The sequence below is a fragment of the Heloderma suspectum genome, chromosome 5 (genome assembly GCF_057233095.1).
Source record: "Heloderma suspectum isolate Gila_16-S chromosome 5, 16-S_ref, whole genome shotgun sequence".
NCBI classification, from domain to species: Eukaryota; Metazoa; Chordata; class Lepidosauria; order Squamata; family Helodermatidae; genus Heloderma; species Heloderma suspectum.
Window position 1 is genome coordinate 129,357,592 of NC_139462.1, and position 24,462 is coordinate 129,382,053.

Consider the following 24,462-nt stretch of genomic DNA (forward strand, 5'->3'; position numbering starts at 1 on the left):
GCCCCCTCCTCGGCGCCGTCTCCTTTGTGTGCGTGTGCGCGCGCAGCCCCTCGCAGCCCCTCGCCTCCCCGCGCTCCCTCCCGCAGGACCCCCCGCGCCACGCGCACATCTCCTCCCCGCCTCCACCGAACCAAGAGCACGGCGCCGCCGCGGTGGGGAGGGGGCCGCGGAGGAGCGTCGCGAGCAAGCGGCGGAGCGAGGCGGCGGCCCCAAGCCCGTCCCGCCGAGCCTCGAGCCCGGCCGGTCCGACGGCGCTGTGGGGGGCGCCTGGTCATGGCCCGCCTCCCGCCCGCGCAGGACCGGGGCGTTCTCGGCGCCCAGGCGCCGTCCCAGCGGCTCTCGTTTCGCGCGGGCGCTCGTGGCCGTCGCCGCAGATCCAGGGGCTGCTTCATGATGCGTGGCGAAGACGTATTTGAGCCCCCTTGGGGAAGCCACTCCCTGCTTCCCGTCCCTTGGCTGAGCCCGGCTTCTCGTGGCTTGAAAGAGCGGGAATGGTTCCCCCTGTCCACGCGCAGGGGTGGCCCTGTGGGCTCCGTCCATGTAGGCACGGAGAGGGCACGTCTGACGCCGCACTGTGCGGCTGTCTGGACAGCTCCTAAGAATACCTGGGACTTTTTAGCACCGGTCATCATGGCATCTGGCCCCATCACTTCCTGGCATATAGAAGGGGAAGACATGGAAGCAGTGACAGGTTTTACTTTCTTGGGCTCCAAGATCACTGCAGACGGTGACTGTAGCCATGACATTAAAAGACACTTGCTCCTTGGGAGGAAAGCTATGGCAAACCTAGAGGGCATAGTAAGAAGCAGAGACATCACCTTGCCGACAAAGGTCCGCATAATCAAAGCTATAGTTTTCCCGGTAGGTAGCAACGTATGGCTGTGAGAGCTGGGCTATAAGGAAGGCTGAGCGCCAAAGAACTGATGCTTTCGAACTGTGGTGCTGGAGAAGACTCTTATGAGTCCCCTGGACTGCCAGGAGGTCAAATCAGTCCACCCTAAAGGAAATCAACCCTGAGTGCTCATTGGAAGGACAGATACTGAAGCTGAAGCTCAAATAGTTTGGCCACCTAATGCGAAGAGAAAAGTCACTGGAAAAGACCCTGATGCTGGGAAAGACTGAAGGCAAAAGGAGAAGGGGATGGCAGAGGATGAGATGGCTAGATAGCATCACCGATGCAAGGAATGTGGACTTGAGCACACTCCAGCAGGACAGGAAGGCCTGGCGTGCTATGGTTCGTGGGGTCACGAAGAGTCGGACACAACGTAAGGACTGAACAACAACAACTGTCTGCCTGATTCAAAATAAGCAGCTGACAGCTTTCCCTTTAAAACCCGCTATTATTGCAATGTTGAAAGGAGCTCTTTAAGTAAGATCACATACCAGCAAAGATGGGGTGGAAAGTGGGGATGGCAAGACTTCCCAATAGGGCTCCAACTCAAGAGGAAAACTGGAGGTGGACTCATGCAGTGTCCCCCACCACATCACAGCCTCACCCTTATCACTTTGCCATCTGTGGGCATTGTACCTTACAAATTATAACCGCACTTCCAGACAAGGCTTGTGTTGTGCTATCACCCAGCTTCATTCACTTGAATTTTTCACAGCCCTCCCATGTTTCCCACCACTTCTATCCTTTTTCTTACCACACAAAAAGAATCATTATAGCAGAAAAGACAGAACAGTTGTGCAGTGCCTTGTGATTGGTTGCACTAGGACCCGTCCATCTAGAAGCACCCCAAGAGGACAGGCTCTCTCTCCCCGCCCCGTCCCCCCAGCTTACAGTGTAGAATTCCATACAGGGGCAACCATTGAGGGAGGAGCAAACAGGGGAAGCTGTTTTGCAATTGAACATGCCCTTGTTTCAGCTACAAGTGCTTAGGTTTAGTTACAGGCTGGTTTGCAGGAGGGCACAGGAATAATCTGGCATGGGACAAGGCTCCAGTCCAGTGGTGATGCTGCTAAGCTGTTTTGCTGTGCCAATTGGATGTGATATTGCCCTAGCATGCAAAATATCAAGAGAAACTGCACCAAGATAGCACACTGTTTCTGCAGCAGTAGCACAACAGCCCTTGCACCTGATCCTATCTACTTTTGGTCTTTCATTAAGCTAGTGGAAGAGCCAATCTACATTACAACTTTAAACTGGTTTCAAACCAGTTTATCTAAAGGGATCCTGCAGTTTCATGAGGGTACTGAGAATTCTTTGCTAGAGACCCCTGTCCCCTGCCCAAGCAGCCCCTCTTCCTAGAGCTACAATTCCCAGAATTCCTGTATTTGGTAGCTGTAATCACTAAAAACAGGTTTGAAACCAGTTTGTAATGTTGTAATGTAGATTGCCCCTATATTTGTGAGGCTACAAGTCTTAATTAAAACGTTTAATCATCTTACATTTTGTCTGATCAGTGGGAGCAAAAGTTAATGGGTAGAACTGTGAGTTGGCAGTGGCACACATGTTTAGGCTATTTTGGTTCTAATGCATTACTGTCATGGAATAAAAGGAAAAATAAAGATAGAATTTCCTTCTAACAGGAATGGGAATCTTGGTTTATTTAATTGTATGTTATCTTAATTCAGGGCTGGTGTCAAAGGTAGGCATGGTCTGACACCTGGCTAGGGCCCACACCCAGCAGGGGCCCACTGAGAAGAGACCCCTGGAGTTGCTCCTTTTCATCACTGCAGCCTGCTTGTTCACCTGCCTTTTGCTTTGACCCAGACAGGTGGTGGTGGCAAGAAGCAGCAGCAGCAGATGCCACAGCCCCCTTGCTCCCTGGCTCTCTGCCTGTTAAGCAAGCAAGTGGTAGCGAGGAGGAGGAGGAAGAGGAGGAGCAACAGAAGCTGCTGACAGTGGCAGTGAGAAGACAAACTCGCTGAGAGGGCCAATTGAGGGGGTCTTGCCCAAGGGCCCTCAAAAACCTGGAGCCGGCACAGCTCATACCTCCATCAGTATCCTAAAAACACACACCTACGTTGAGGTTTTAATACTATGCAAATTCTTTAAAATTCAGTTCACTCAGTCAAGGTTTAGGATAGGATTACAAGAGGCAGAATAAACCTATACACCAATTACACTTGGGGGGAGGGGGGAACACACTGCTGCTTTGCTGCCACAACAGCCACCATATCTCATAATAACTCAGCCCAGGAGGAGAGAGGGGAAGTGCACAACCAGAAAATGGCACAAACATGACAGCCACCCATCCAGCATGCATGGAAACACCAGCGCTGCCCAACGAGCAGAGGCCGTGGTGACGGTGACGCCCAGTGCCGCCTTCTGTGGATGGAGCCAGTGAACTCGCATTGACAGGCACCCCCCCCCCCCAGCATACCTGCCTGCACAACAACGTACATGTGCGATGCCTTCCTGTGGCACAGCCCACAGCGAGCCCACAGCTACAAGTCCCCAGACATCCCTGCAGGCAGGGCTTTGAGTCCCCTTATGCCACACACTGTTCACAAGCAGAGTTTTGAGCACAACATAGAAAGGGAAGGGAAAAGAGGCCAGACGATACAGTGTCCACATTGCTCCCAACGGAGGGGCCTGTGCAGAGGACACAGAGCCCTCCTTGGGCCAAGGGGCTGCGATCTGCCAAAGGAGAACAAGAGAGGGGCAGGACAGGCAACAAAGGAAGCCTCTGCTACCGATGGGGCATTCAAGGCAGGACTTTGGGGTGGAGGCCCGGGTCCCCACTCAGCAGAACACACAAAAAGGCCTTCCAAACACAGCAGGACTAGTTTGCTGCATTTTGAAGTTAAGTCATACACATGGCCATCTAAAGGGGTGGTGGTGGATAAAAGACCATTAAGTCCAGGATTTTAAATTACCTAATTGCACCAGCAACAGCCACACATTCACCAGAGCAACCTCCAGTGGCTCACTGCACAGGTTGGAAAACTGGAAATACATGTATATACCTGCCCAAGAACTGAGCTCTGGCAAGGGTGCTCTCTTCTGGGTCCCAGCAGTGGGTGCTGTACATGATGCAAGAGAGAGCTGTCTGGGCTGTGGCCCCCTGGCTGTGGAATACCCTCCCCTTGGCACTGGCACTGGCACTGATGTTGGCCTTGTTTCAGCACCAGGTGAGGATCTGGCTATTTAACCAGGCTTTTCGATCTTATTGACTATAGCTCAGTCGTTTTGTTTGTTTAGACTGCAGATGATTTTAATGGATTGGTTTGATGTTGAAATTGTATTTATTATTGTACCCCGCCCTGAGATCAATTAATAGTGGGCGGGTTAGAAATATTTTAAGAAATAAATAAGCCCAACTGGGGGAAGGGAGGAAATGGACCCACTCACCTTTTGCATGCCCCCCCCCATCACATCAGAGACAACAGAAAGAAAGCTCCCTGGACTTAAGCCCACACTCTAGACGCCACTGACCCACTCGTCCACAGCAGCAGACAGGAATCAGACCCATCACGGGACATTTCTCTTCCCTCTGCCCCCAGCATCAGTACATAATCAGGTATGCCAGGACCACCTGCAGCAGGAGCCCTACCAGGGCGGGGGGGAACAGCTCATGTTTTACATGCCCAGGAGTAGTGCAGCAAGGGCTGACCTTGAGGCCAAAGCCCAGGGGTTCCCAAATGACCATCCAGAGAGCAGCAGGTGGCCCACAGGCCCTGCACTGGCACCAGGACCAACACGGGCATGCCAGAGCTCACCAGGGCTAACGTTGCTTGCCGCATCGTCCTTTCTTCTTCTTTCTAAACACTTTAGAGTTAGGGAGCAGCCAACTGGGCATGTACATGCCCAGTCATTTTATTATGTTATCCTTTTCTGCAATGAAATGGTGCTTATTCCCAAGTAAATGGGTTTAGCATCAGGCAGCAGAAGCAAAGTCCATTCTATTCCTGTAGTCATAAGTTAATTTAAAATGCAGAACTGCACATGCTCAGAGTATTTCTTTTTTTCCTTTTTTAAAATCAGGGTTAGCAAACAGGTTTCTGTTTTGTTTCTCTTAAACATCAGGAACGTAGAAGCAGTCGTAAAGCATGGAATGAGGGGCGGGGGAGAAGAGAAGAGAAATGCTAGTGGTGTGCTTCACAAACGCACGTGGCCATCTCAAGGGGCCCCTAGAAGACCATCAAGTCCAAGGTCTGAAATTACCTGGTTGTGCCCTTGCATAGAGGCACAGGTTGGGTACAACCCTACACTAGAAAAGGCAGGGAGGGCTCCCATGTGCAGGAGGAGTGCTGCGTGGGCCAACAGCCCAGTTTTTGCATGGGCCAACTAGCCCTTCTGACCCACCCCCAGTAATCCATGTGACCAACCCCATGCTATTTTGTCTCCCCCTGCTCCCCGCCCCCTACGTCCCCTTTCAGTTCCACCTCCCTATCTGCCTCGCACCCACCCTCGGCAATGATTGACTCAGACACCATGTCAGCAGCACCCAACCCACTAGGGTGCCCTGCTCACTCACCATACAGGGGACCTGAGTGAGCAGAGACAGGAAAGGCCAGGGGCTCTGAGCCTGCCAAGCTCCCTGTCCACCACTTCAGAGTCCTATTCTGAGGCCAACTAAAGCCAGATCATCCTGGTTGTAGATAAGAGATCACTATCTACCACTCATTAGCAACAAAGAAATTACATGTGGCACAGTCAAAGCCTTCATTGAACGGCATTCAGAATGGAGTAGATCCGGACAGGAAGGGATACATGGGTGCGAGGAGCCAGTCAGTTGCTCCAGAGCCATTCAGACTGGAGCCAGTCAGTTGCTCCAGAGGGCTCCTGTATCTTGTATGGTGGCTCAACAGCCAGCAAAGTGGCAGGTGGAATGTTCCCCATGGCACCAGCTTCACAGTAGGAACATGCACACCTGGTGCATAACTGTTTGCCATACAGCTTGCAAGGTGCAGGAGCGTGCCTAGTGCAAGTAGGTTGCAACCCCACAGAAGAACAGCTGTCACTGCTGCTGCTTGTGGAGCGAACTTCCCTCCTGCTCTGCACAGAATGTTTGATGGATCCTGTACCTCTGGGAGAGCAGTTTGTGGAGAGATAGAGTAACAAGTCAGTAGCTGCAACACATATTCCCTTAACCTGGATGCACAGCAGGTGTTTGTGAAGGAGTGTGAGAGAAGAGGCAGTTCAGGCAAGACACAATATGCACGTATAGCAAGGGGAGAGGAGGCAAACATGAGAGACAGTCACAGCCCTTATAGTTTGCAGTAAATGTTCCACTTTCCTTTGCTTATCTGTGTGGGGTACTCTGTCCTGGCACCCTCAGTTGTGGGAGTGGAGTGGAGGTACCTGTTAGGATTCTAGGAAGAGAGAAGTGTTCAAATTCCTAGGAGGGTTCTGGAGATAGGCTGTTTGATCAAAGTATACCCTTTTGTGCAAAGCACCCATTCCCCATAGTTCTCCCTTGTGTGCGCTAAGTGTGCAAAACCCAAGGCCAGAGTACTGTGGCCTCTTGCTGTGTGCTCATAATCTGAGTTATGGACTTCTTCTGGGGATGGGGATTGGAGTGCTTGTGGTGGGGTGCTGTGATTGGGTGCTGACTTGCATCATGACCTATATTCCGTCATGACGATATGGAGGGTGGTAACAGTCATCCAGGGCCAGGGGGAGGCAGTAATTTTTAATTTGATTTTTGTTTGTCATTGAACTGAAGGTTGGTGTAAAGCAGCTTTCCCCAACCTAGTTCCCTGCAGATGTGCTGAACTGAAAACTCCCATAATTCCCAGCCAGTATCGTCAATGGTCAGGAATTCCAGGAGCTGTAGTCCAAACCATTTGGAGGGCACTAGGCTGGTGCAAGTATTTGCCGTTGATCAGGGTCATGGTCATAGCCTGAGTTAGTATTGGATATAGTGCAAAATGTGTTTCTCCCGTATGCTGCATCTGTTCCGCCAGCATATCTTCACTGATACAACACTGGAATGTTACACCAGCATATCTGGGGAGTTATGCTGATGCCAGCATTGCAGGGCTCCTCTTTATCTTATTGTCCCTCTGATAGCATAACTCAACTATAGGATTGCACCCTAAATCCCCTATACTGGTGTAACTCCACATTACACCAACGCGGTGAAGTTAGGATATTGTAGCAGTATTGTTATGGTCGAAACCTTAAGTCAGTATAACAGTTTCACTGTCATAAATATACCAGCCTAAGGGGGTAAAAGGTGCAGATTTGGGGGTGATAGAGCACTGTAATTTGGATTACATCCAGATCCATACGTTATCCACATTAACTCCACACATGGAAGCCTTCTTCTGCACATGCTGGATCTTCCTTGCTAGAACACTGCCAGAGTACATTCTCCACCCCACAGTCTCCTTCACAAACATGAAATATTTTTTCCAGGTAGGCTTGAGCTTTAGCACTGCTTGCTTTAGAACAATGGCTCTTAGGAACAATCCACTTCCTTCCTCCAAGCACACACCACTGTAATTGTATGCCCCACAAGCTACAAGTTAAAAAAAAATAATCTAGGGGATAATTAAAAACAGCACTCCAGACAAGGCAACTTTTTTCTGATTATCTAGGTATATTGACGATATATGTATATGATACACAGATCTCAGGCATACCTTCACTGAGACCTTTGATCCTGATGGCCATCAGCCAACTCTTAGGTCTGACATTCATAGGCAGCTTGAGCCTCAAGTCTCCATGACCTATAATTGCTCTCAGGTGTGGAATGGAGAGACAGCAGAGGTGGGAAAAGATAGAAAATGAGATGGCAGGTTCTGAAAGCTCATACAGACAAGGGAAAAACAGGTTCTCAGATTTTGGGGCCTGACTGCACTTTTAGAGAGCCTGTGGATACTTTCAGATGGAATCAAAAAGTATTGTGCAACTTTACCTCCTTAACAGATTTGTTGTGGTACAGATAAAGATGGAAGAAGCAATGGGAAAACACAAGAGGACTATGAACTGAGGACATCATCTGAACCACTATAAAATTCTATGAATGAGGCAGTGCAATTGCACAATAAAAGCATCATCTAGAAGCACCCTGTCTCTGTCTTGTCTTTTTTGCAATTACAGTGCCCTCTCTGTTATTTTCTTCCTAGAAGTTCATCACAATGCTTCGGGTGCTTCCAGATGCGGCTTTTATAGTGACATTGCCCTGCCTCATTCAGGGAATTTTATTGTGCGGTTGTAGTCCAGATGTCGTCATCTTCCACTTGTAATCGTCCTGTGTTTTCTCACTGCTTCTTCCATCTTTTTCCTTACTGCAGAAAAATCCATTAAAGAAAAAAAGACAAATTGCTGCATCGTCTTCTGATTGGTAGTGCTAGCAGCCCTCTACCTGAAAACATCCTTATCTCATTGCAAGTGGAAGGATAAGTATTTTTGTTGTTGTTTGCTCCAAGCAGGAAGAAGACATTCCTGTCTGATTCCTCTTTGATGCATCACTTTTTTAAGGGTCTAGGGAAGAAATCCAGGATTTTATATGGCGGGGCAGGGCAGGGGCTGAGCAGTCTGCTAGAAACCATGGCAACAGGGGAAACGGGGCTGCATAAAATCCTGAAAGGCCCCCCCCCCTCATTTGCTCCCTAAAGTTCTGAATGCCCCCCCCCCCATTTGTAATCACTCCCTGGGGAGCAAAAGCACTACTTTAGAAATTAATTTCTGGGCACTGCAGTGGGTATATCTTCCCTCATATCTGCCAGTCACTTGTATAACCCAACTGCGCACTGAGCATCTGTCTCATTTAGGCTTATTGCTAGTTGGGGAGAAAATTAAGGCACATCGATGAGCTCCATTATCACAAGACATTACACAGAAGGAAAACATCAGGGGACCAGATGGTTCCCAGAAAACCTTTTGCTATATTAAGAAGCTTCTTGGTCTGAAAATAGTAAACACTTTTGACAATTTAATGGGAACATGCTGCACTATTTAAACAGTGAAAGTAGGGGGTCTGAGCCATACAGCTGTCTCTGAAATTTTGCTGGATTTAACAAGCCCCACAAAGGCAGCATATTCTATCTTGTCACTGAATTCAGACTGTAATTAATTCTGTAATCAAATATTCTGCAATCTGATTGACTTGCATTTGAGAAATTGTGACAGAATTTGGATGGATGTCAGGATGGACAGGCGACGTTATGGCATGGGGAATAGAAATCCAGCCCACGCAGCCACTGAAAGCCCCTTCCAAGTACTTGAAATGCCCTGTTTAAGATTTCCCATAGAAGCTTGATGACTAAAAGCTTGCTTTTTTAAAGGAAGTGAATAACAGTAATAAACGTAATAGTAATAAACGGGGAATTAACAAATACACTGGATTATAATGAAAACTAGTCATGATAGAATAATTTATTATTTAGAGTCTTTGGATAGCATGCTGTGGAGGATCCTGATAGAGAGATTTTCCTGCAAGGGTGGCTGGTGGACATGCTGCCTGAGCCTGCCCAGTTGGTGGTCAGGCACATATCAGGCAGCTCCTACCCAATATCAAAACCAACATTTCCAGGGACATCATAGCCAAATTTATATTTTCCAGATCAAATGCTCAGGACAACCCAGACTTCTTATTCCAAGGTTCACAGATGTGAGTTTTTCTGGATCTATCAAATGAATTTACAGCTAAGAGCTTAGGTCAACCGCAGAAGTCCTACACAGATGAAATATATGCTGGGTTTCCCCTTCAAACTGATAGTCTGTAAAGATCGAAATTTAAGGTAAGTTACATCACATAGGGAAGGGTGCTAAAACAGTCATATCACATATATAGTTAGATATGAGAATGTTGCTATGGAAACAATTTATCTGTGGTGATGTGGCTGGAGCAGAGTATACAAAAACAACTTTAAAATGCCTCCACTCTATCTGTTCTCTCTCTTCTTTGTTGGATATCCAAGCTCTCTCTCTTCAATCATGCTTTTAAGGCAGATCCCTCTTTCTCTCCTGTACACAACCCAAGGGTGGATACTGAATAATATTTGTTAGGGATGGGTCCACCTCTGCTTTTTCCTGGTTACTGTTATTTGTTCAGATTGCTTTTCAAAGGTTACAAAGGGTTCACTAAAACAGTAGTATGTATTCTTAGTAATGTAACTACATTTATTTATTATTATTATTTTTATGGTATTGGATGAGGTGGGAGATATAAGAGAAAAAATGGGGATGCACCCCAATGTTACACTAAATCTACTCTACATATATATCCTGTCTAGTTCACCAAATGTTTTAACCTGCAATATAAGAGGTTTGCTTCTCTAATTATGAGGCAAAGGATGTCTCACGGCCTTTCTAAAGAGTGCCCCGAAATAAGTTGAAGGAGACTCGAAAGGGAGCTAGCTGTATACTTGCCACAGCGTTTTCAGGGGCTCTCCCTTGACCATATATTCGTTCTTTATATGCTCCAAATGTTAGCCAATCTGCAATTTTGGTAGATAAGTTTCAAAAATCAGAATACATTGAGGAAGGGCATTATAGGGGAGGATACTTTAATTGTGTAGTAAATGTGCAGATAGATGGGTCTCTTCTAGAAAATCTGTTAGATTTGGAAATGTGGATTCTGGGCTAGAGGGTTTGTTTAAAAAATATTACTTGGTGGATGTGTGGAGGGTACAACACATCACAAAAGAACCACACCTTTTTTTTCAAGACATGAAAGAGACTTATTATGAGAAATTTTAAGCTAGGAGGCTGGTACAAAAAGTGGATTCAGGTAAGATTCCAGCCATCTGTTGTCTTAAAAACTCACATATTTCAAAAGCTAAAGGTATATCAAATGCTTTTGCCAAACAATGCTCAGAGCTATACACCTCAGAATATCCTACGCCTGGAAGTGTGAGAGGGGTTTTTCGTTTGTCAAAAACAAACCATCTTATATGTCTAAAGGCGCAATTCTATATACATGTTTAGACTGAAAAAAAGTCCTACAACTCCCAACATCCTGCAGCCAGCTGTGGCTGGCTGCAGGATGGTGGGAGTTGTAGGACTTTTTTTCTGTCTAAACATTAATGGATTGCTCTCTAGATAGCTTTTAGAGGAGCATGTGAGCATCTTGTCAAGCAAGTCACCATCACAGTGCTGACAGACGTAATTACAGGGCTCAGAAATAATGAATCTCCGGGAAGGGGGAATTTTACCCTCAGTAACTTAAATCATTCCATGCACTACTTTCTTTCTTTTGACACTATTTTTTCCCCTCCTCCTGCAGGCTAAAAGTGACAGCTGTCCATAAGAAACGATGGCGAAATCCAGACTTTTACTGTCGCTGCGGTCCAAAGCTGCGTGTCTACACCCCCGCAGCGTCCGAGGAGGGAGTCCGCGCTCAGCCTGTCTTGTGTCAGCAGCACGCAATTGCACACGGGGGGCTTTTGCTCCGTCTACTTGTACGAAACACGCCGCGCTTTTAAACGTTTAAAAAGTCCGCAAAACATCTCATTTTCCACCCGAGCCCAGCCGAGCCCAGCCGAGCCGAGCCAGAAGAAGCAGAATCGCCCGTCTTTGCTGGTTCCGCTTCCCGAGGCGGGGGGAACACGCCGCCGCGGCGCACAGCTAACCCGAATTTCACCTCAGGGAAGAGCGAGCAGTTGCTTTCGAACTGTGGTGCTGGAGAAGACTCTGACGAGTCCCCTGGACTGCAAGGAGGTCAAATCAGTCCATCCTAAAGGAAATCAACCCTGAGTGCTCATTGGAAGGACAGATACTGAAGCTGAAGCTCCAATATTTTGGCCACCTAATGCGAAGAGAAAACTCCCTGGAAAAGACCCTGATGCTGGGAAAGACTGAAGGCAAAAGGAGAAGGGGACGGCAGAGGATGAGATGGCTAGATAGCATCACGGATGCAATGAATATGAACTTGAGGACGCTCCGGGAGAGAGCGCAGGACAGGAAGGCCTGGCGTGCTATGGTCCATGGGGTCACGAAGAGTCGGACACGACTGAACGACTGAACAACAACAACAACAACAAGAGCGAGCAACGACGTCCAGGCCGAACTCAGACACTCTCACTATGCGTGAGTCTGCGTCGCAGAGGGCCTTCCGCGATAGAGAGGAAAAGGGATAGAGCGCCGCATGCCCAGGCCGAGCCGCGGCCCGAAGCGGCGGTTGGGAGGGCGGGGCGCCCGCGCGCCGTCCCCGCTCTGCCCGAAATGGCGGACGCCCAGCCGGTCTGCAGCTTCCTCTTTAAGAAGCGTCGTCCCGTGCCCGGCAGGGGCCAGCGCAAGAGGCCGGGCGGCGACCAGGAGCCCGGTGAGACGCGTAACTAGCTAATCGCTGTGCCGTCTTTGGCTGGGAAGAGGTGGCGTGAGGGGCTCAGTCGGTGGGTGTGCGCCCCACGCTCTCCAGGGTGAGCCCGGACTGGGTACTCCGTGACGAGGCGGCGGGCGCGTTTTCCCGCCCCGCGCGGGAGAGCAGGCTGGGCTTTGCCACAGGAAGGCGAACGAAGAGGCCGCTACTTGAGGGAACGGGCTCCCGCACTTGCTGTGTGTGGAGGACAGTGTGAGCGGAAGGCCTTGCCTTCGTTCAGGGACGGTGCAAAAGCCGGAACGGAACAGCTAGGAACGGACCCCTTATCTCTGTCATGATGCCCAAACCAGCGGGAAGTGGCAGAGGCACTCAAGGACAGAAACCCAATATTATACTTTTATTAACTGCTTAACACCCGGAAGCCAGCCAGAACAGCATGGAATGGTCCAGAAAGACTTACTCTGGGCTAATGAAACCAACACAACTCACCAGTCGCACACAAATGGATGAGATTGATGTAATAAGCTAAAAGACCTCCACAGACCACTTTGTTGTATCCGTTCTGGACAATAATGCATATTTAGAGAAAATAGCCTGGAACACTAGCTTCCAAATGAGCCAGACCAACCAAACTCACCTATCACACATGACTAGAGGAGAGTTATGCAGTAAGTCACAGAAACCATGTTCTGGACAATGATATGTATTCTGAAAAAAAAAGCATGGAATACCAACTTCCAAATGAGCCTAACCAATCAAAATGACCCTGCACACAATTGATATCCTTCCAGAACAGTAGAAATGCTCCGGATCTTTAATTTGTCTACCCTTGTCTACCCTATGCTATTCCTCTTATTTCTGGCCAAAACTCTACTGCAAAATGGTCATATTTCTTTTTGCTCAGATTGTAAGATGCCTCTCCTCAAATGTATTTATTTATTTTAAAAAGTGCTTCTTAACTGCACTTCAGCCACAGGATTTCAGAGCACTGGAAGCTTTGTGGCTTATTGCATCAATTTTATCTAGTCATATGTGACTGGTGAATTTGCTTGGCTTGGCTAGCTGAGATGCTGGTATTCTGGGCAAATTTCTTGAAATATGGATTATTGCCTAGAAAGGAGAGCAATAATTTTGCATCTTATTGCATCGTTCCAGTCTAATCGCATCTGACCAGTGAATTTGGTTGGTTTGGCGTATTTGGCAGCTGGTGTTCCAGGCTGTTTTTCAGAATAAGTATTATTACCCAGAAAGGTTTCCAGAGTATCATTTCTGTGGAAATTTTGTGGCTCATTGAATCAACCCCTTCTAGTCTTGTGTGACTGGAGAAATTGGTTAGTTTGGCTTGCTTGGAAATTGGCGTTCCAGGCCGTTTTCATGGAATATTACCTGGAATGGGTACCAGAACATAGATTTTGCAGAAATTTCATTGCTCATTGCAGCAATTGCTTCTAGTCATGTGTGACTGGTGAATTTGGTTGGTGTGGTTCAATCAGAAGTTGGCGTTTTGCACAGTTTTCCAAAAACAGATTATTGCCCAGAATGAATGGGTTTTGTAGCTTATTGCATCACTCCCATCAAGTCATGTGTAACTGGTGAAATTAGCTGGTTTGGCTACTTCAGAAGCTGGCGTTTCAGGCTGTATTCAGGAATATGGATTATAGTCTGGAATGTAGTTTCTGTGGAAGTTTTGTGGCTTATTGCATCACTCCCATCTGGTCATGAGAGGGTGGTGAGTTTGGTTGGTTTGATTAGCTCAGAAGCTGGTGTTCTGGGCCATTCCATTCTGTCCTGGTTGGCTGATGGTGTTAAAGGGATAATAAAAGTATAATATTGAGAGAGTTTCATTTCCTAAGCAATGTTTTCAAGTGTCTCTAACACATCCCACTGCTTTTGGCATCAGTTTTACAAAGGGGTCATTCTTGGCTATTCCATTCTGGCTTTTGCATTGTGTCTTTTGTTCGTGTGAACATAAACTTAACTTAGCTGGGCAGGAAGGTCTTTTGTCCAGACAAGGACCTTGGGGCCTGGAGAGGGAGTTAGTCTGCCTCTATCCTTCTGCTTTAATATGCTCTTTGGTAATGACTGTGTCTCCTCATCCACTCAACAGGGAGCAGCAGTGATGAAGGCAGCACTGTGGTCAGGAAAGAGAGACGCAAGGACGTTTCAAACCCCATGATTCAGAAGGTGATGCATGTCTATCAGTTCACCAAGTGCACATGAAGATGTTCCCTCTTGGATATTTCTTGATCTAGTATTCACTTTTGCTGATTCTCCCATCTTCCAGACCAAAAAAAGCATGAAGGACAATACCTCGTATGGGTCAAGCAGTAGTGATGATGAGGGCAAGCCTGAAGGAGTTGGAGTTGCATATAAGTCTACAAGATCTGCGGTATGGTTGTTTTAAAGCAGGGGCAACCTATTAGCAATTTTCATTATGGTGGCTAGAGTTCGGTCTGTCTCACAGCAGTTGCTCAGTAGCAAGGACAATTGCTTATCTCTCAGCCTCCATGTTACTTACCTGTAAAATATGTATATTAATTGATGGCTTTTGACCAGGTTTTTGTGAAACTCTGCTGGCCAATTTTTAGGTTTTGTTTAGTAATTCTGATATCAATATGTACTTGCTTATGCAGGCTATTCCTGTGAGTGGCTCACAGGTTGCAGTAGGCAATTGGTTCCACCCCCTGAGCCAACATTTTGCAGCTTGCTTCACTCTCCCCAGTCGCTATTTCACAGCTGGTTCTGGGTGGTGATCCTTGGGGTTCTTGGGGCACAGAGAACACAGCTATTTTGGTGAATCGCTTTAATAACTGCTAATGCCAATAATAGTCTTATGTTAGTTTAGCATTGTTCACTCTCATTTCTGCCCTACCAATACAGTTTTCATATTTCAGAAACCTGTGGGTCCAGAAGACATGGGAGCAACAGCTGTATATGAACTAGACACAGAGAAGGAGAAAGATGCCCAAGCCATCTTTGAACGTAGCCAACAAATCCAAAAGGTGAATATCTAACATGCTTGCTCTGATTTCTTCCTCTACTGCAACTCTTCCTACAGCTTCAAGAAATGGACTGGGGGCTTACTGACCTTGTTTTTTTAATTTTGCACCTCTTCCTTACCTGTCTCCAAAAGTTGGCTGCTAGGATTCTTTTTCTAACCACTTGCAACACATCCAACATCTCCTTGTTCCTGTTGCCTTTTCCTCTTCATAGTACAACACCATCTTATTTTAACCTTTATTACTGTTTTCAGGGATGCTTCTTGCTTGCTGGCTGACTGGTCTCATCTGCCTTCTGTCCTATAAGCTGTGCTGTTCATTCTCTACCACTCCTAGGGCTGCTTCATGGCACTCAGCTGGTTCTGGGTGGTGATCCTTGGGAATTAACATTGCCTACATGTAAATGGTCATATGTGAGCAAGAGGAAACGTGATGCCAACCAAACTGCCTTGCCAATGAGTTTGTTTTTATCTCCCTTTCTCTGTTCAGGAACTCCGAGGAAAGGAAGATGATAAGATTTACCGAGGGATCAATAATTACCAAAAGTATGTGAAGCCAAAAGATACATCCATGGGGAATGCCTCTTCGGGCATGGTAAGGTAAGGCAGGAAAATGTGGTGCTTATCCTAGGGGAAAAACGTTTGCAGCAGGGTGGCTCTGTATAGATTTTATCACTGCTGTCCTATTTCCAAGTGGCTCATGATGCTGAGAAGTCCTCTGTTTATTCTGTGTTCTTAACAGACTTAGGTGCAATCCTATGCATGTTTACACAGGAAAAAAGACTACAGTGCTCAGGATTCCCCAGCCAGCCATCCTGGCTGGGAAAGATTGGGAGTTGTAGGACTTTTTTTCCATGTAAGCATGCATAGGATTGCACCTTTACAGTGTGGTTGTGAGATATCTAGCCAACACACACATCTCTTCGTATCCAAGAATGCTCTCCTCATTCTAAGAACAAACCAGATATCCAGTCTTTTAATGAAGACCTAAGGGTGTTCATCCTGTTCTAGTTGGGGTTCAGCTTCATAGCTTGGAGGTTCTCCTGGAGTCATCATTGTCACTTGAAGCTCAGGTGGCCTCAGTGGCATAGTGTTTTCTACCAGCTCTGGCAGGTGGCCCAGCTCTGCCCCTATCTGAACAGGGATAATCTGGCATCAGTAGTCTATGCTCTGGTAACCTCTATGTTAAGATTACTGCAGTGCACTCTACATGGGCCTGCCCTTGAAGATAGTTTAGAAGCTGCAGCTTGTGCCAAATGTGGTGGCCAGATTGCTATTGGGGACCAGAAGGTCTGAGCGTATAACACTGATTCTGGCCTGATTACACTGGCTGCCTGTAAGTTTCTGAGCCCAATTCAAGGTGCTAGCCTTGACCCAAAAAGCCTTATGAAGCACAGGACTGCAGTATCTGAAGGAGCACCTCTTCTGGTATGAACCTACCTGTACACTGATTAGCATCTGAGGCCCTCCCCTGAGGGAGTTTCGGCACATAGCAACAAGAGAGAGGGATGTCTTGGTGGTTGCCCCCTGACCATGGAATGCTCTCCCCAGTGTCATCTATCTGGTGCCAACATTGTCCTCATTTCAGCACCAAGTTAAGACTTTCCTCTACTCCTAGGCATTTGGCAGCATATGATGGATGTTTTACGTTTTTTAATCAGGTTCTGGTAGTTTTATTGTCAATTGTTTTTAACTTGTTTTTAAGCTGATTTAAATTCTTGCATGTTAAAGGTTTTATATTTTGTTTTATCATGCTGTGAACCACCCAGAGAGGTTTAGCTATTAAGTGGTATAGAAATGTAATAAATTAATGAATGCCACCAATTCCCTGAAAATGCCACAGAGTATAAAGGACAACCGGGAGAGAGCGCAGGACAGGAAGGCCTGGCGTGCTATGGTCCATGGGGTCACGAAGAGTCGGACACGACTGAACGACTGAACAACAAAATATGATAGGGTCCTTAAGAAAAGCAGGAGTCATTGTGGTTAACAGAATTTCCACCCTGCTGCCCAACAGCCTTCCTGACTGAGCTGGCAGAGGTGGTCTCAGAGGTGGAGGAACCTAAGACAGTGGTTCTAGGTGACTTTAAGTTCCATGCTGAGGCTGTCCCTGGAGCTCCAGTTCAAGACTTCATGGTCTCCATAAAAACCATGGGGCTGTCTCAGTTTGTCATCAGCCCAACATATGAAGTGGGGCATACCCTTGATTTGGTCTTTGCTCTGAGCTGTGAGATGAGTAGTTTGAAAATTGGGTGGTTCCAAGTAACCGCATTGTCATGGTCAGACTATTTCCTGGTGAGATTGAACTCACAGCATTACTTCCCTTTTGCAAGGATGGGGAGCCCATTCTGATGGCCTGCCCCAGGAGAGTGATAGAATCCAATGGACTATTGGATGCTCTTGGGGATTTTCCAGTGGAGAGAGCTGGTGATTCAGCCGAGGTCCTAGTTTCACTGTGGAACAGTGAGATGTGAAGGGCCATCAACTTGATTGTACTTGAGTAGGGCAAGCCCAAGACATTTTGCTGTCTGAGGCAATGAACAAGATGGCGCCCCATCCCATTCAATCTTTGTAAACTGCCTGGAGAGCAATACTCTAACACCCTGCTGCCGCTGCTCAGCATTTGCTGCCTGAGACAGCTGCCTCACTTTGCCTAATGGTAAGGCCGGCCCTGTACCTGAGTGCCCTCTCCAGCACTGTAGAGCCCGCTCTGCTCCTTAGTATACCGGGTTGCTGTGAACAGTGAAACAGGCTGAGCATTGGCTATAGTGCAAATGGTGTAAGTGTTGAAGTGAAGATGACCGAGCATAGTCTAGAGCGCATAATCATGCTTGCTGCACAGTGGTGCAGGTAGAAAAGGAGACTTACTTTACTGCATATATTGCGTCCTTGACTAGCTGTACAGTGGAGCTCTTTCAGGTGGTCCATGGGTTAACGCTCTCCAGTGTATGGAACTCTGGTCCTTTCAAGGATCTGTGAAGTTTTTGCATCGCGCTTTGAGGACCAAATTGCTTGTCTCCACAGCAAATTGGATGCAGTTGTTAATGCAGCTCCAACTGAGGTGCCTGATGCCACTATCAGCCAGATTTTGTGGAATAAATTTCAGTTCCTGGGGCCTGATGACATGGACAAGGTGCTTGCAGCAATATGAGTGACCATATACCCTCTCAATCCTTGCCCTTCCTGGCCAATAAGAGCTAGCCATGGACGTATGACAGGGTGGGTTTAGGGAGTGGTTAATGCATCTCTGCTGGAAGGAGTGGTTCCTGCTATCCTTAAGGAGGCAGTAGTGTGACCGCTCCTGAAGAAACCCACTCTGGACCCAATGGTATTTGTCAACTACCACCCAGTTGCAAATACCCTCCTTTTTTTTAAGGAAAGGTACTTGAGAGGGTTGTGGTGGAGCAACTGCAGGCACTCTTCAAGGATACTGATTATCTAGACTCATTCCAGTCTGGGGTTCGACCTGGTCACGGAACTTAATCAGCCTTGGTTGCCCTGATGGATGACCTTTATCGAGAGAGGGACAGGGGGAGTGCAGCCCTACTAATTCTGTTTGATCTCTCATTGGCTTTTGATACCATCAACCAAGGTATTTCCCTGGATAGACTCTGTGGGCTGGGCATTGGAGGCACTGCATTACAGTGGCTCCAATCTTACCTGCGGGGCTGATTTCAGAGAGTGACATTGGGTGACTATTCCTCAGTCCTTTGGCAATTGAGCTATGGGGTTCTGCAGGGTACCATCTTTTCCCCAGTGTTGTTCAGCATCTATATGAAGCCACTGAAAGTGGTCATTAGGGGATTTGGAGCCAAGTGCCATCAGTATGCTGATGACACACAGCTCTGTCTCCCTCTGACATCTGAATCAGGGAGGCTGTGCAAGTCCTAGATCAGTGCCTAGATTCAATGATGGGCTGGATGAGGGCCAATAAACTAAAGTTGAATCCTGGCAAGATGGAAGCCCTGTGGGTTAGTCTGGGAGATAGGCTCATTGCCTGTTCTAGATGGGGTTGCAGTCCTTTTGAAAGATCAGATGCATAGTAGGTCCTCCATTGCTGTCACTGGACGTGTTTTGAAACTTGTTGTAAAGCCCCCTCTCTCAATCAGTTTCTCGTTGTTTTCCTTCAAATCTTAACTACTTCAAAAAAGCATATTTTGTACTACCGGAGTCTCACCATTTTTTCTCTCCAATTCTTCCCTTCTTCAAACTCCTTCATCACACTTTGTCCTCTCCTTATACCTAGCACATTGGCAATTGTTCTAAGCTTCTATTCCTCATTTCAGGAAGGGACCCATACGAGCCCCAGAGCATCTGAGGGCCACTGTGCGGTGGGACTACCAGCCTGACATCTGTAAAGACTACAAGGAAACCGGGTTTTGTGGCTTTGGAGGTGAATGGCTCTCCCATATAATTTCCTAACAATAAATCTGTGTAATGCCGTAACGCCACCAAGAGAAGGAAAACTGCTGACAAACTCTTACACTTCTATCCATTTGCTTTTCCTATAGACAGCTGTAAGTTCCTCCATGACCGATCAGACTACAAGCATGGCTGGCAAATTGAGCGGGAACTGGATGAGGGACGCTATGGAGTTAATGGTATGAGTATTCTCTTTTCTCTTGCCTGCAGTTGTTCGCCTGTTGTTCAGCAGCTTAAGTAATTTGGATGAAAGAGTACGGAATGTGCTTCCAAATTTATATGTGACATTGCAAACTGTGTACAGGACAAGATTAACATTAAAGGTGCTACTTTCAGTTGTGCTGGTGAAAGCACTGGGGTAAAGACATGCCAGCCTTTGTAAGAGGCTAATTTTGAAGCTCTAGTATGAAGTGCTATAATTTATTTATTAAAATATTAACAGACTGCATTTTGGCCATAAGGCCTTCATAAAGATACTTTCATATTTTATCCATCTTCTAAATGTCCAAACTTACCTTGAATATGTAGGGTTGGATCCAAACTTGGAGTAAACCCACTGAAATCAATGCAACTTGTTAAAGTCCCATTGATTTCAGTAGTTTTACTCTAATTATGACAAAGTCTGGATCCAAACCATTGGCATTATTCAACAGATACATCTTCTGAACTTCTTTGTCCTCACCTGTTTTCTTTTTAACCTACAACTTCGGTTTAAAACAGGTGGGCGATTGGTGGCCCTCCATGTTTTGGTGTACAACTCCCATCAGCCCTAGCCAACATAGCCAGTGGTGAGGGATGATGGGAGTTGTGGCTCTCTAGTTGTTTTGGCCTACAAGTTGCCCATCCCTGGTTTGAAAGGTTCCCTATTTCTTTTAAGCACTAACAGTATGGCTTACACAATATCTGTCTTTTCAGTACTGATACCCCTTACTTTAAAAGGCTCCCCAAACCCTAATAAATAAAAATCCTTCAGCCACCACCATCTCACCAAAAGGGGACCTCATGAATTTGCTTGTCTAGGACCTGCATTCTGGAAATACTACCTAGCAACCCTATTTGGCCAGGACTACTTAATAGCATTAGCTGTTCCCTGCACACTCTTGATGCTTTATTTTATGATGCCCACCACCTTGGCAGTAGGCAGGCAACTCAAGATGTGGTCAGCAAGCCCATCTATTTGTTTGTCCATAGTAGAGCAGCAGATGAGACAGTTAACTTCTCCTCTGATCTGGAAGGCAGGGCAGTTTAACTTGCATCCCCTATTTGAGAGGACTCCCTCCCAGTTCTTGCCTTCACCATCTAAGATTACTTGGTTAGAAGGTGAACTATAGAGCTTGAACCAAGCAGGAGAGCAAAACACTCCTTTGATACCAACTTTTCTATGTAGCCTTATTCTGCTGTTACTTGTTGATACTCTCCATCATGGCTGTCATGCTCGTTTGTGTGACGCTCTGTTCAGAGGGGGAACCTGTGCTTATTTTCTTCACTGATCAACACCTATGGCCAGTGGTGGATTTTTCTTCTTTGGACCAATGAATTGCCTTCTATTTGTTACAGTACTGTTGGTTATCTCCAGATAGGTCCTTCTGTAGCCTTTTGTGTGTAATGTATGCCCTTATACGCTGATCACTTGGAAGACATTATTATACTTTTACATAGCCTGTGATAGTTTTAAGGAACTGGGTGTTTGCCTGGTGAAGCTGCATTAGCAAAGGCGCCCCTCTCTGCATCTGTTAAAGGGTGGGTGGCTGGGCGGGTGGATGCGAGGGAAGAAAGAACAGGAGCAGATGGCTTGAGTGGGTAGTTAATTAGTTCATTAAGCCTAATATTTTCATCATACGTGCTGGTGTCTTGATGTTAAAGGTTGTCTATTCTCGGCAAGAACATCTTCCTACACAGAGTGGGTGGAAAAGTTACATCCCATTATAGGTAGCAGCAGAAACATGCAAACACTGCTTCTCTTCTGCAGATGATGAAAACTATGAGGTAAGCAGTGATGAAGAGGAATTGCCATTCAAATGTTTCATCTGCAGAAACTCCTTCAAGAACCCTGTGGTTACCAAGTAAGATTGCTGGATGACTCAGTTATCCTGTTGTCAACACTTCGAGATTTTTCAAACTGAGCTATGTAGATGTCTTTTGGGGGTGGGGGATGGCCTTTCAGTATTCTGTGATTCTATAGCAGTGCAGAAAAAAGGGCACAAATAAGTATTGAGCATACAGTTAACGTCCTAAAGGCTCTGATTCCTAACTCCCCAAAAGGGGCGTTGTACGTTAGTCTTGATAATATAAGAAGAGCCCTGTTGGATCAGACCAAAGGTCTATCTAGTCCAGCATTATGTTTGTACAGTGGCCAGCCTGATGCCCATAGGAAGCCCACAAGCAGGAATGGGTGCAACAGTATCCTCCCTTTCATGTTCACTGGCAGCTGGCATACATAGGCATACTGCCTCCGATATATAGCAATTATAAACTAGTAGCCATTGCTAGCCTTATCCTGCATGAATTTGTCTAATCCTCTTTTAAAGCTGTCCAAGTTGGTGGCCATCACTACATCTTGTGGTAGCAAATTCCATAGTTTAACAGTGCTGTGTGTTATGTACTTTTATCTGTGCTGAATGTCTCGCCATTCAGTTTCATAGGATGACCCTGGGTTCTAGTATTACAAGAGTAGACGCCTATCCACACCATGTATAATTTTATAGACCTATCAAGTTTCCCCTTACCCTTTTTCTAAGCTAAACAGCCCCAAATGTTGTAACCTTTCTTCAGAGGGGAGATGCTCTAGCCCCTAGATCATTTTAGTTTCCCCTTACTTTGCAATGTGAAGCTGACACAAAATGAGCATCTGAATGAAAATCAGGGTCAAAACCTTTAAAATAAGAAATCCTAGAAATGTTTTAAAGAAATGTGAGCCCTCTGCTAGAGATATACTGGAGCTGACTCTTATTTCATGCTTTTTCAGGTGCAGGCATTACTTCTGTGAGAGCTGTGCCCTGCAACATTATCGCACGTCTCAGCGATGTTATGTATGTGACAAGCAAACAAATGGTGTCTTTAACCCAGCCAAAGGTACTCTAGCTAATGTTGGATTCCTTGGTGGGAGCAGGGGCAAAGTAGAAACATGTATTGTACTGACTATGGCAGGGGTGGCCAACACTAATCCAGTGGGGGGCTGGACTTTCTAAAGGGGGGGGCGCTTTTGGTCCAGGAGCTGGTTACCCCTCTATACCAAGCAAGCAGGCCAGATGATGCCAGGGGGCAGGGCCTCCCATCAGAAGCCCCACCTCCTCCCATGATGTCATCGGCCCTGCCCTACCCACTTAAAAAAAAATCTGTGCAGAGAGGCATGACACTCTGTACAGAGAAAGGGACTCACCCGGGGCTTGCAGGATCGACTCCTGCAAGCCCTGGCCAAGTTGGGCTGCTCCTTCCTGCGCCGCTCGTGGCCCGATTGGGAGCAAGCAGTGCAGGAAAGGACCCAGCCAGCATTTCCAGGAGCTGACTCCTGTAGGCCCTGGTCAAGTTGGGCTCCTTTTTGTGCCACTTGCATCCCAATTGGAGATAACAAAGGGTTTTCCCTTTGCACCACTGGCCCTCAGAGGGTGGAGCTTGGGGTGGCGGGGTGGAGAGGGTGCTCAACCCCTTGTGGGCAGGCTGGACCCCAATCTAAGGTTGGGCAAACCAGTGGTCCAGGTGAGGTGGTGCATATACTAGTCTTAGGCATACACCAATCCTCTGCTCACTTCAAAGTGGAGCTTTATCTCAAACTAGGATTTCATATTTTCTTCCCTTTGGAACACATTTCTTCCTCAGAAAGTTTTGCAGATTTCTTTTGCTCTTGAGTGAGAGCGAGAAGTTCCAACAACATTTTTCACTTCTACCTGAAGGAGGGGAACTGGAGACTTTAGTATAAATTTCACCCATACTTTAAATGTACACTGCTCTTGAAGTTAAAAGAATTAAAACTCATATGTACTTAACTTTAGAATATGAATTTGAAATGTTTAAATTCCTTAAGAGAGAAGATTGAAGTCTCCAGGACTGAGGAAAAATTGCCTGTCCTCATCGTTCTTTTGCTTCAATCTAGGGAGTTGTACCTCTCCCACATACAAGCCCTAATTTGTCACATGGTCCATCCTGGGATAAGAACTCACCTGCTTGTAAACACTGAGAAAAGGGAGAATTTGCTTATATATATAAAAGTTGTATGGGCCTGAGATGGTATGAAGCCTCATCCTGATTTTTGTTTTGTTTTTCAGAGCTGATGGCAAAACTGGAAAAACACAAGGCTGAAGAGGGACCCCCAGATAATGTTGAGGAACCAGAGTAGCATTGTTCTGCCATCACACACACACCCTTTACAAAGCTAGTTCTATAGCTGAATAAATAACTTAGAGGAAAATGTGTTATGCTTCGGAGTAAACTGAAACTCTAGCTGCAAGCCATCGGGGACTAGCTTGCTTCTGCTACATACAGCAGGGGTAGGCAGATGTCAGGCTTCTACTTTTACGATCACCCTGAGCTCCGCCAACTGGAGCCTGATGAAAAGACATACACTTAGAATTAAAGAATTCAGTGTCCAAGGATTGGTTTTCAGTACCAGAACTGAATGCAGCTCATAGTTCCTCCATACAAGACATCTATTTCTGGTTACTCCAAGCTTTCTTCATTTCAGCAGCATTGTTCAGGACAGGAGGAGAGTCTCTCCTCTCCCCCCGCTCTGCTATCATCAAACAATGGAAAGTCAGAAATACTTGCCAATCTACTGTAAATCACTCAGAAGCCTACCAGTAGAGTCACATCTACCTTTTACTCCTGACATACAGTGCCTAACGCTGTGTACTGTATTAAACAATTCATACTTTCAAAAGGTGG

General features: G+C 46.6%; 1 protein-coding gene across 1 annotated transcript; it reads left to right on the forward strand.

The window, feature by feature from the left end:
* The first annotated feature begins 12,006 nt into the window (after positions 1-12,006).
* LOC146344455 (E3 ubiquitin-protein ligase RNF113A-like) lies at positions 12,007-24,457 on the forward strand. The gene is made up of 10 exons (XM_084857420.1): positions 12,007-12,167; positions 14,272-14,348; positions 14,449-14,553; positions 15,059-15,166; positions 15,653-15,762; positions 19,449-19,555; positions 19,674-19,763; positions 21,554-21,647; positions 22,550-22,656; positions 23,847-24,457. The coding sequence occupies exons 1-10, from the start codon at positions 12,068-12,070 to the stop codon at positions 23,915-23,917; spliced, it is 969 nt and encodes a 322-aa protein (XP_084713546.1). The 5' UTR covers positions 12,007-12,067; the 3' UTR covers positions 23,918-24,457.
* The last annotated feature ends 5 nt before the right edge of the window (positions 24,458-24,462 follow it).

Coding starts and splice junctions, on each gene's coding strand:
- LOC146344455 (XM_084857420.1), top strand. CDS start 12,068: ATGGCGGACGCCCAGCCGGTCTGCAGCTTCCTCTTTAAGAAGCGTCGT. Junction 15,167..15,652: donor GTAGCCAACAAATCCAAAAG/GTGAATATCTAA, acceptor TTCTCTGTTCAG/GAACTCCGAGGAAAGGAAGA. Junction 22,657..23,846: donor TGTCTTTAACCCAGCCAAAG/GTACTCTAGCTA, acceptor TTTGTTTTTCAG/AGCTGATGGCAAAACTGGAA.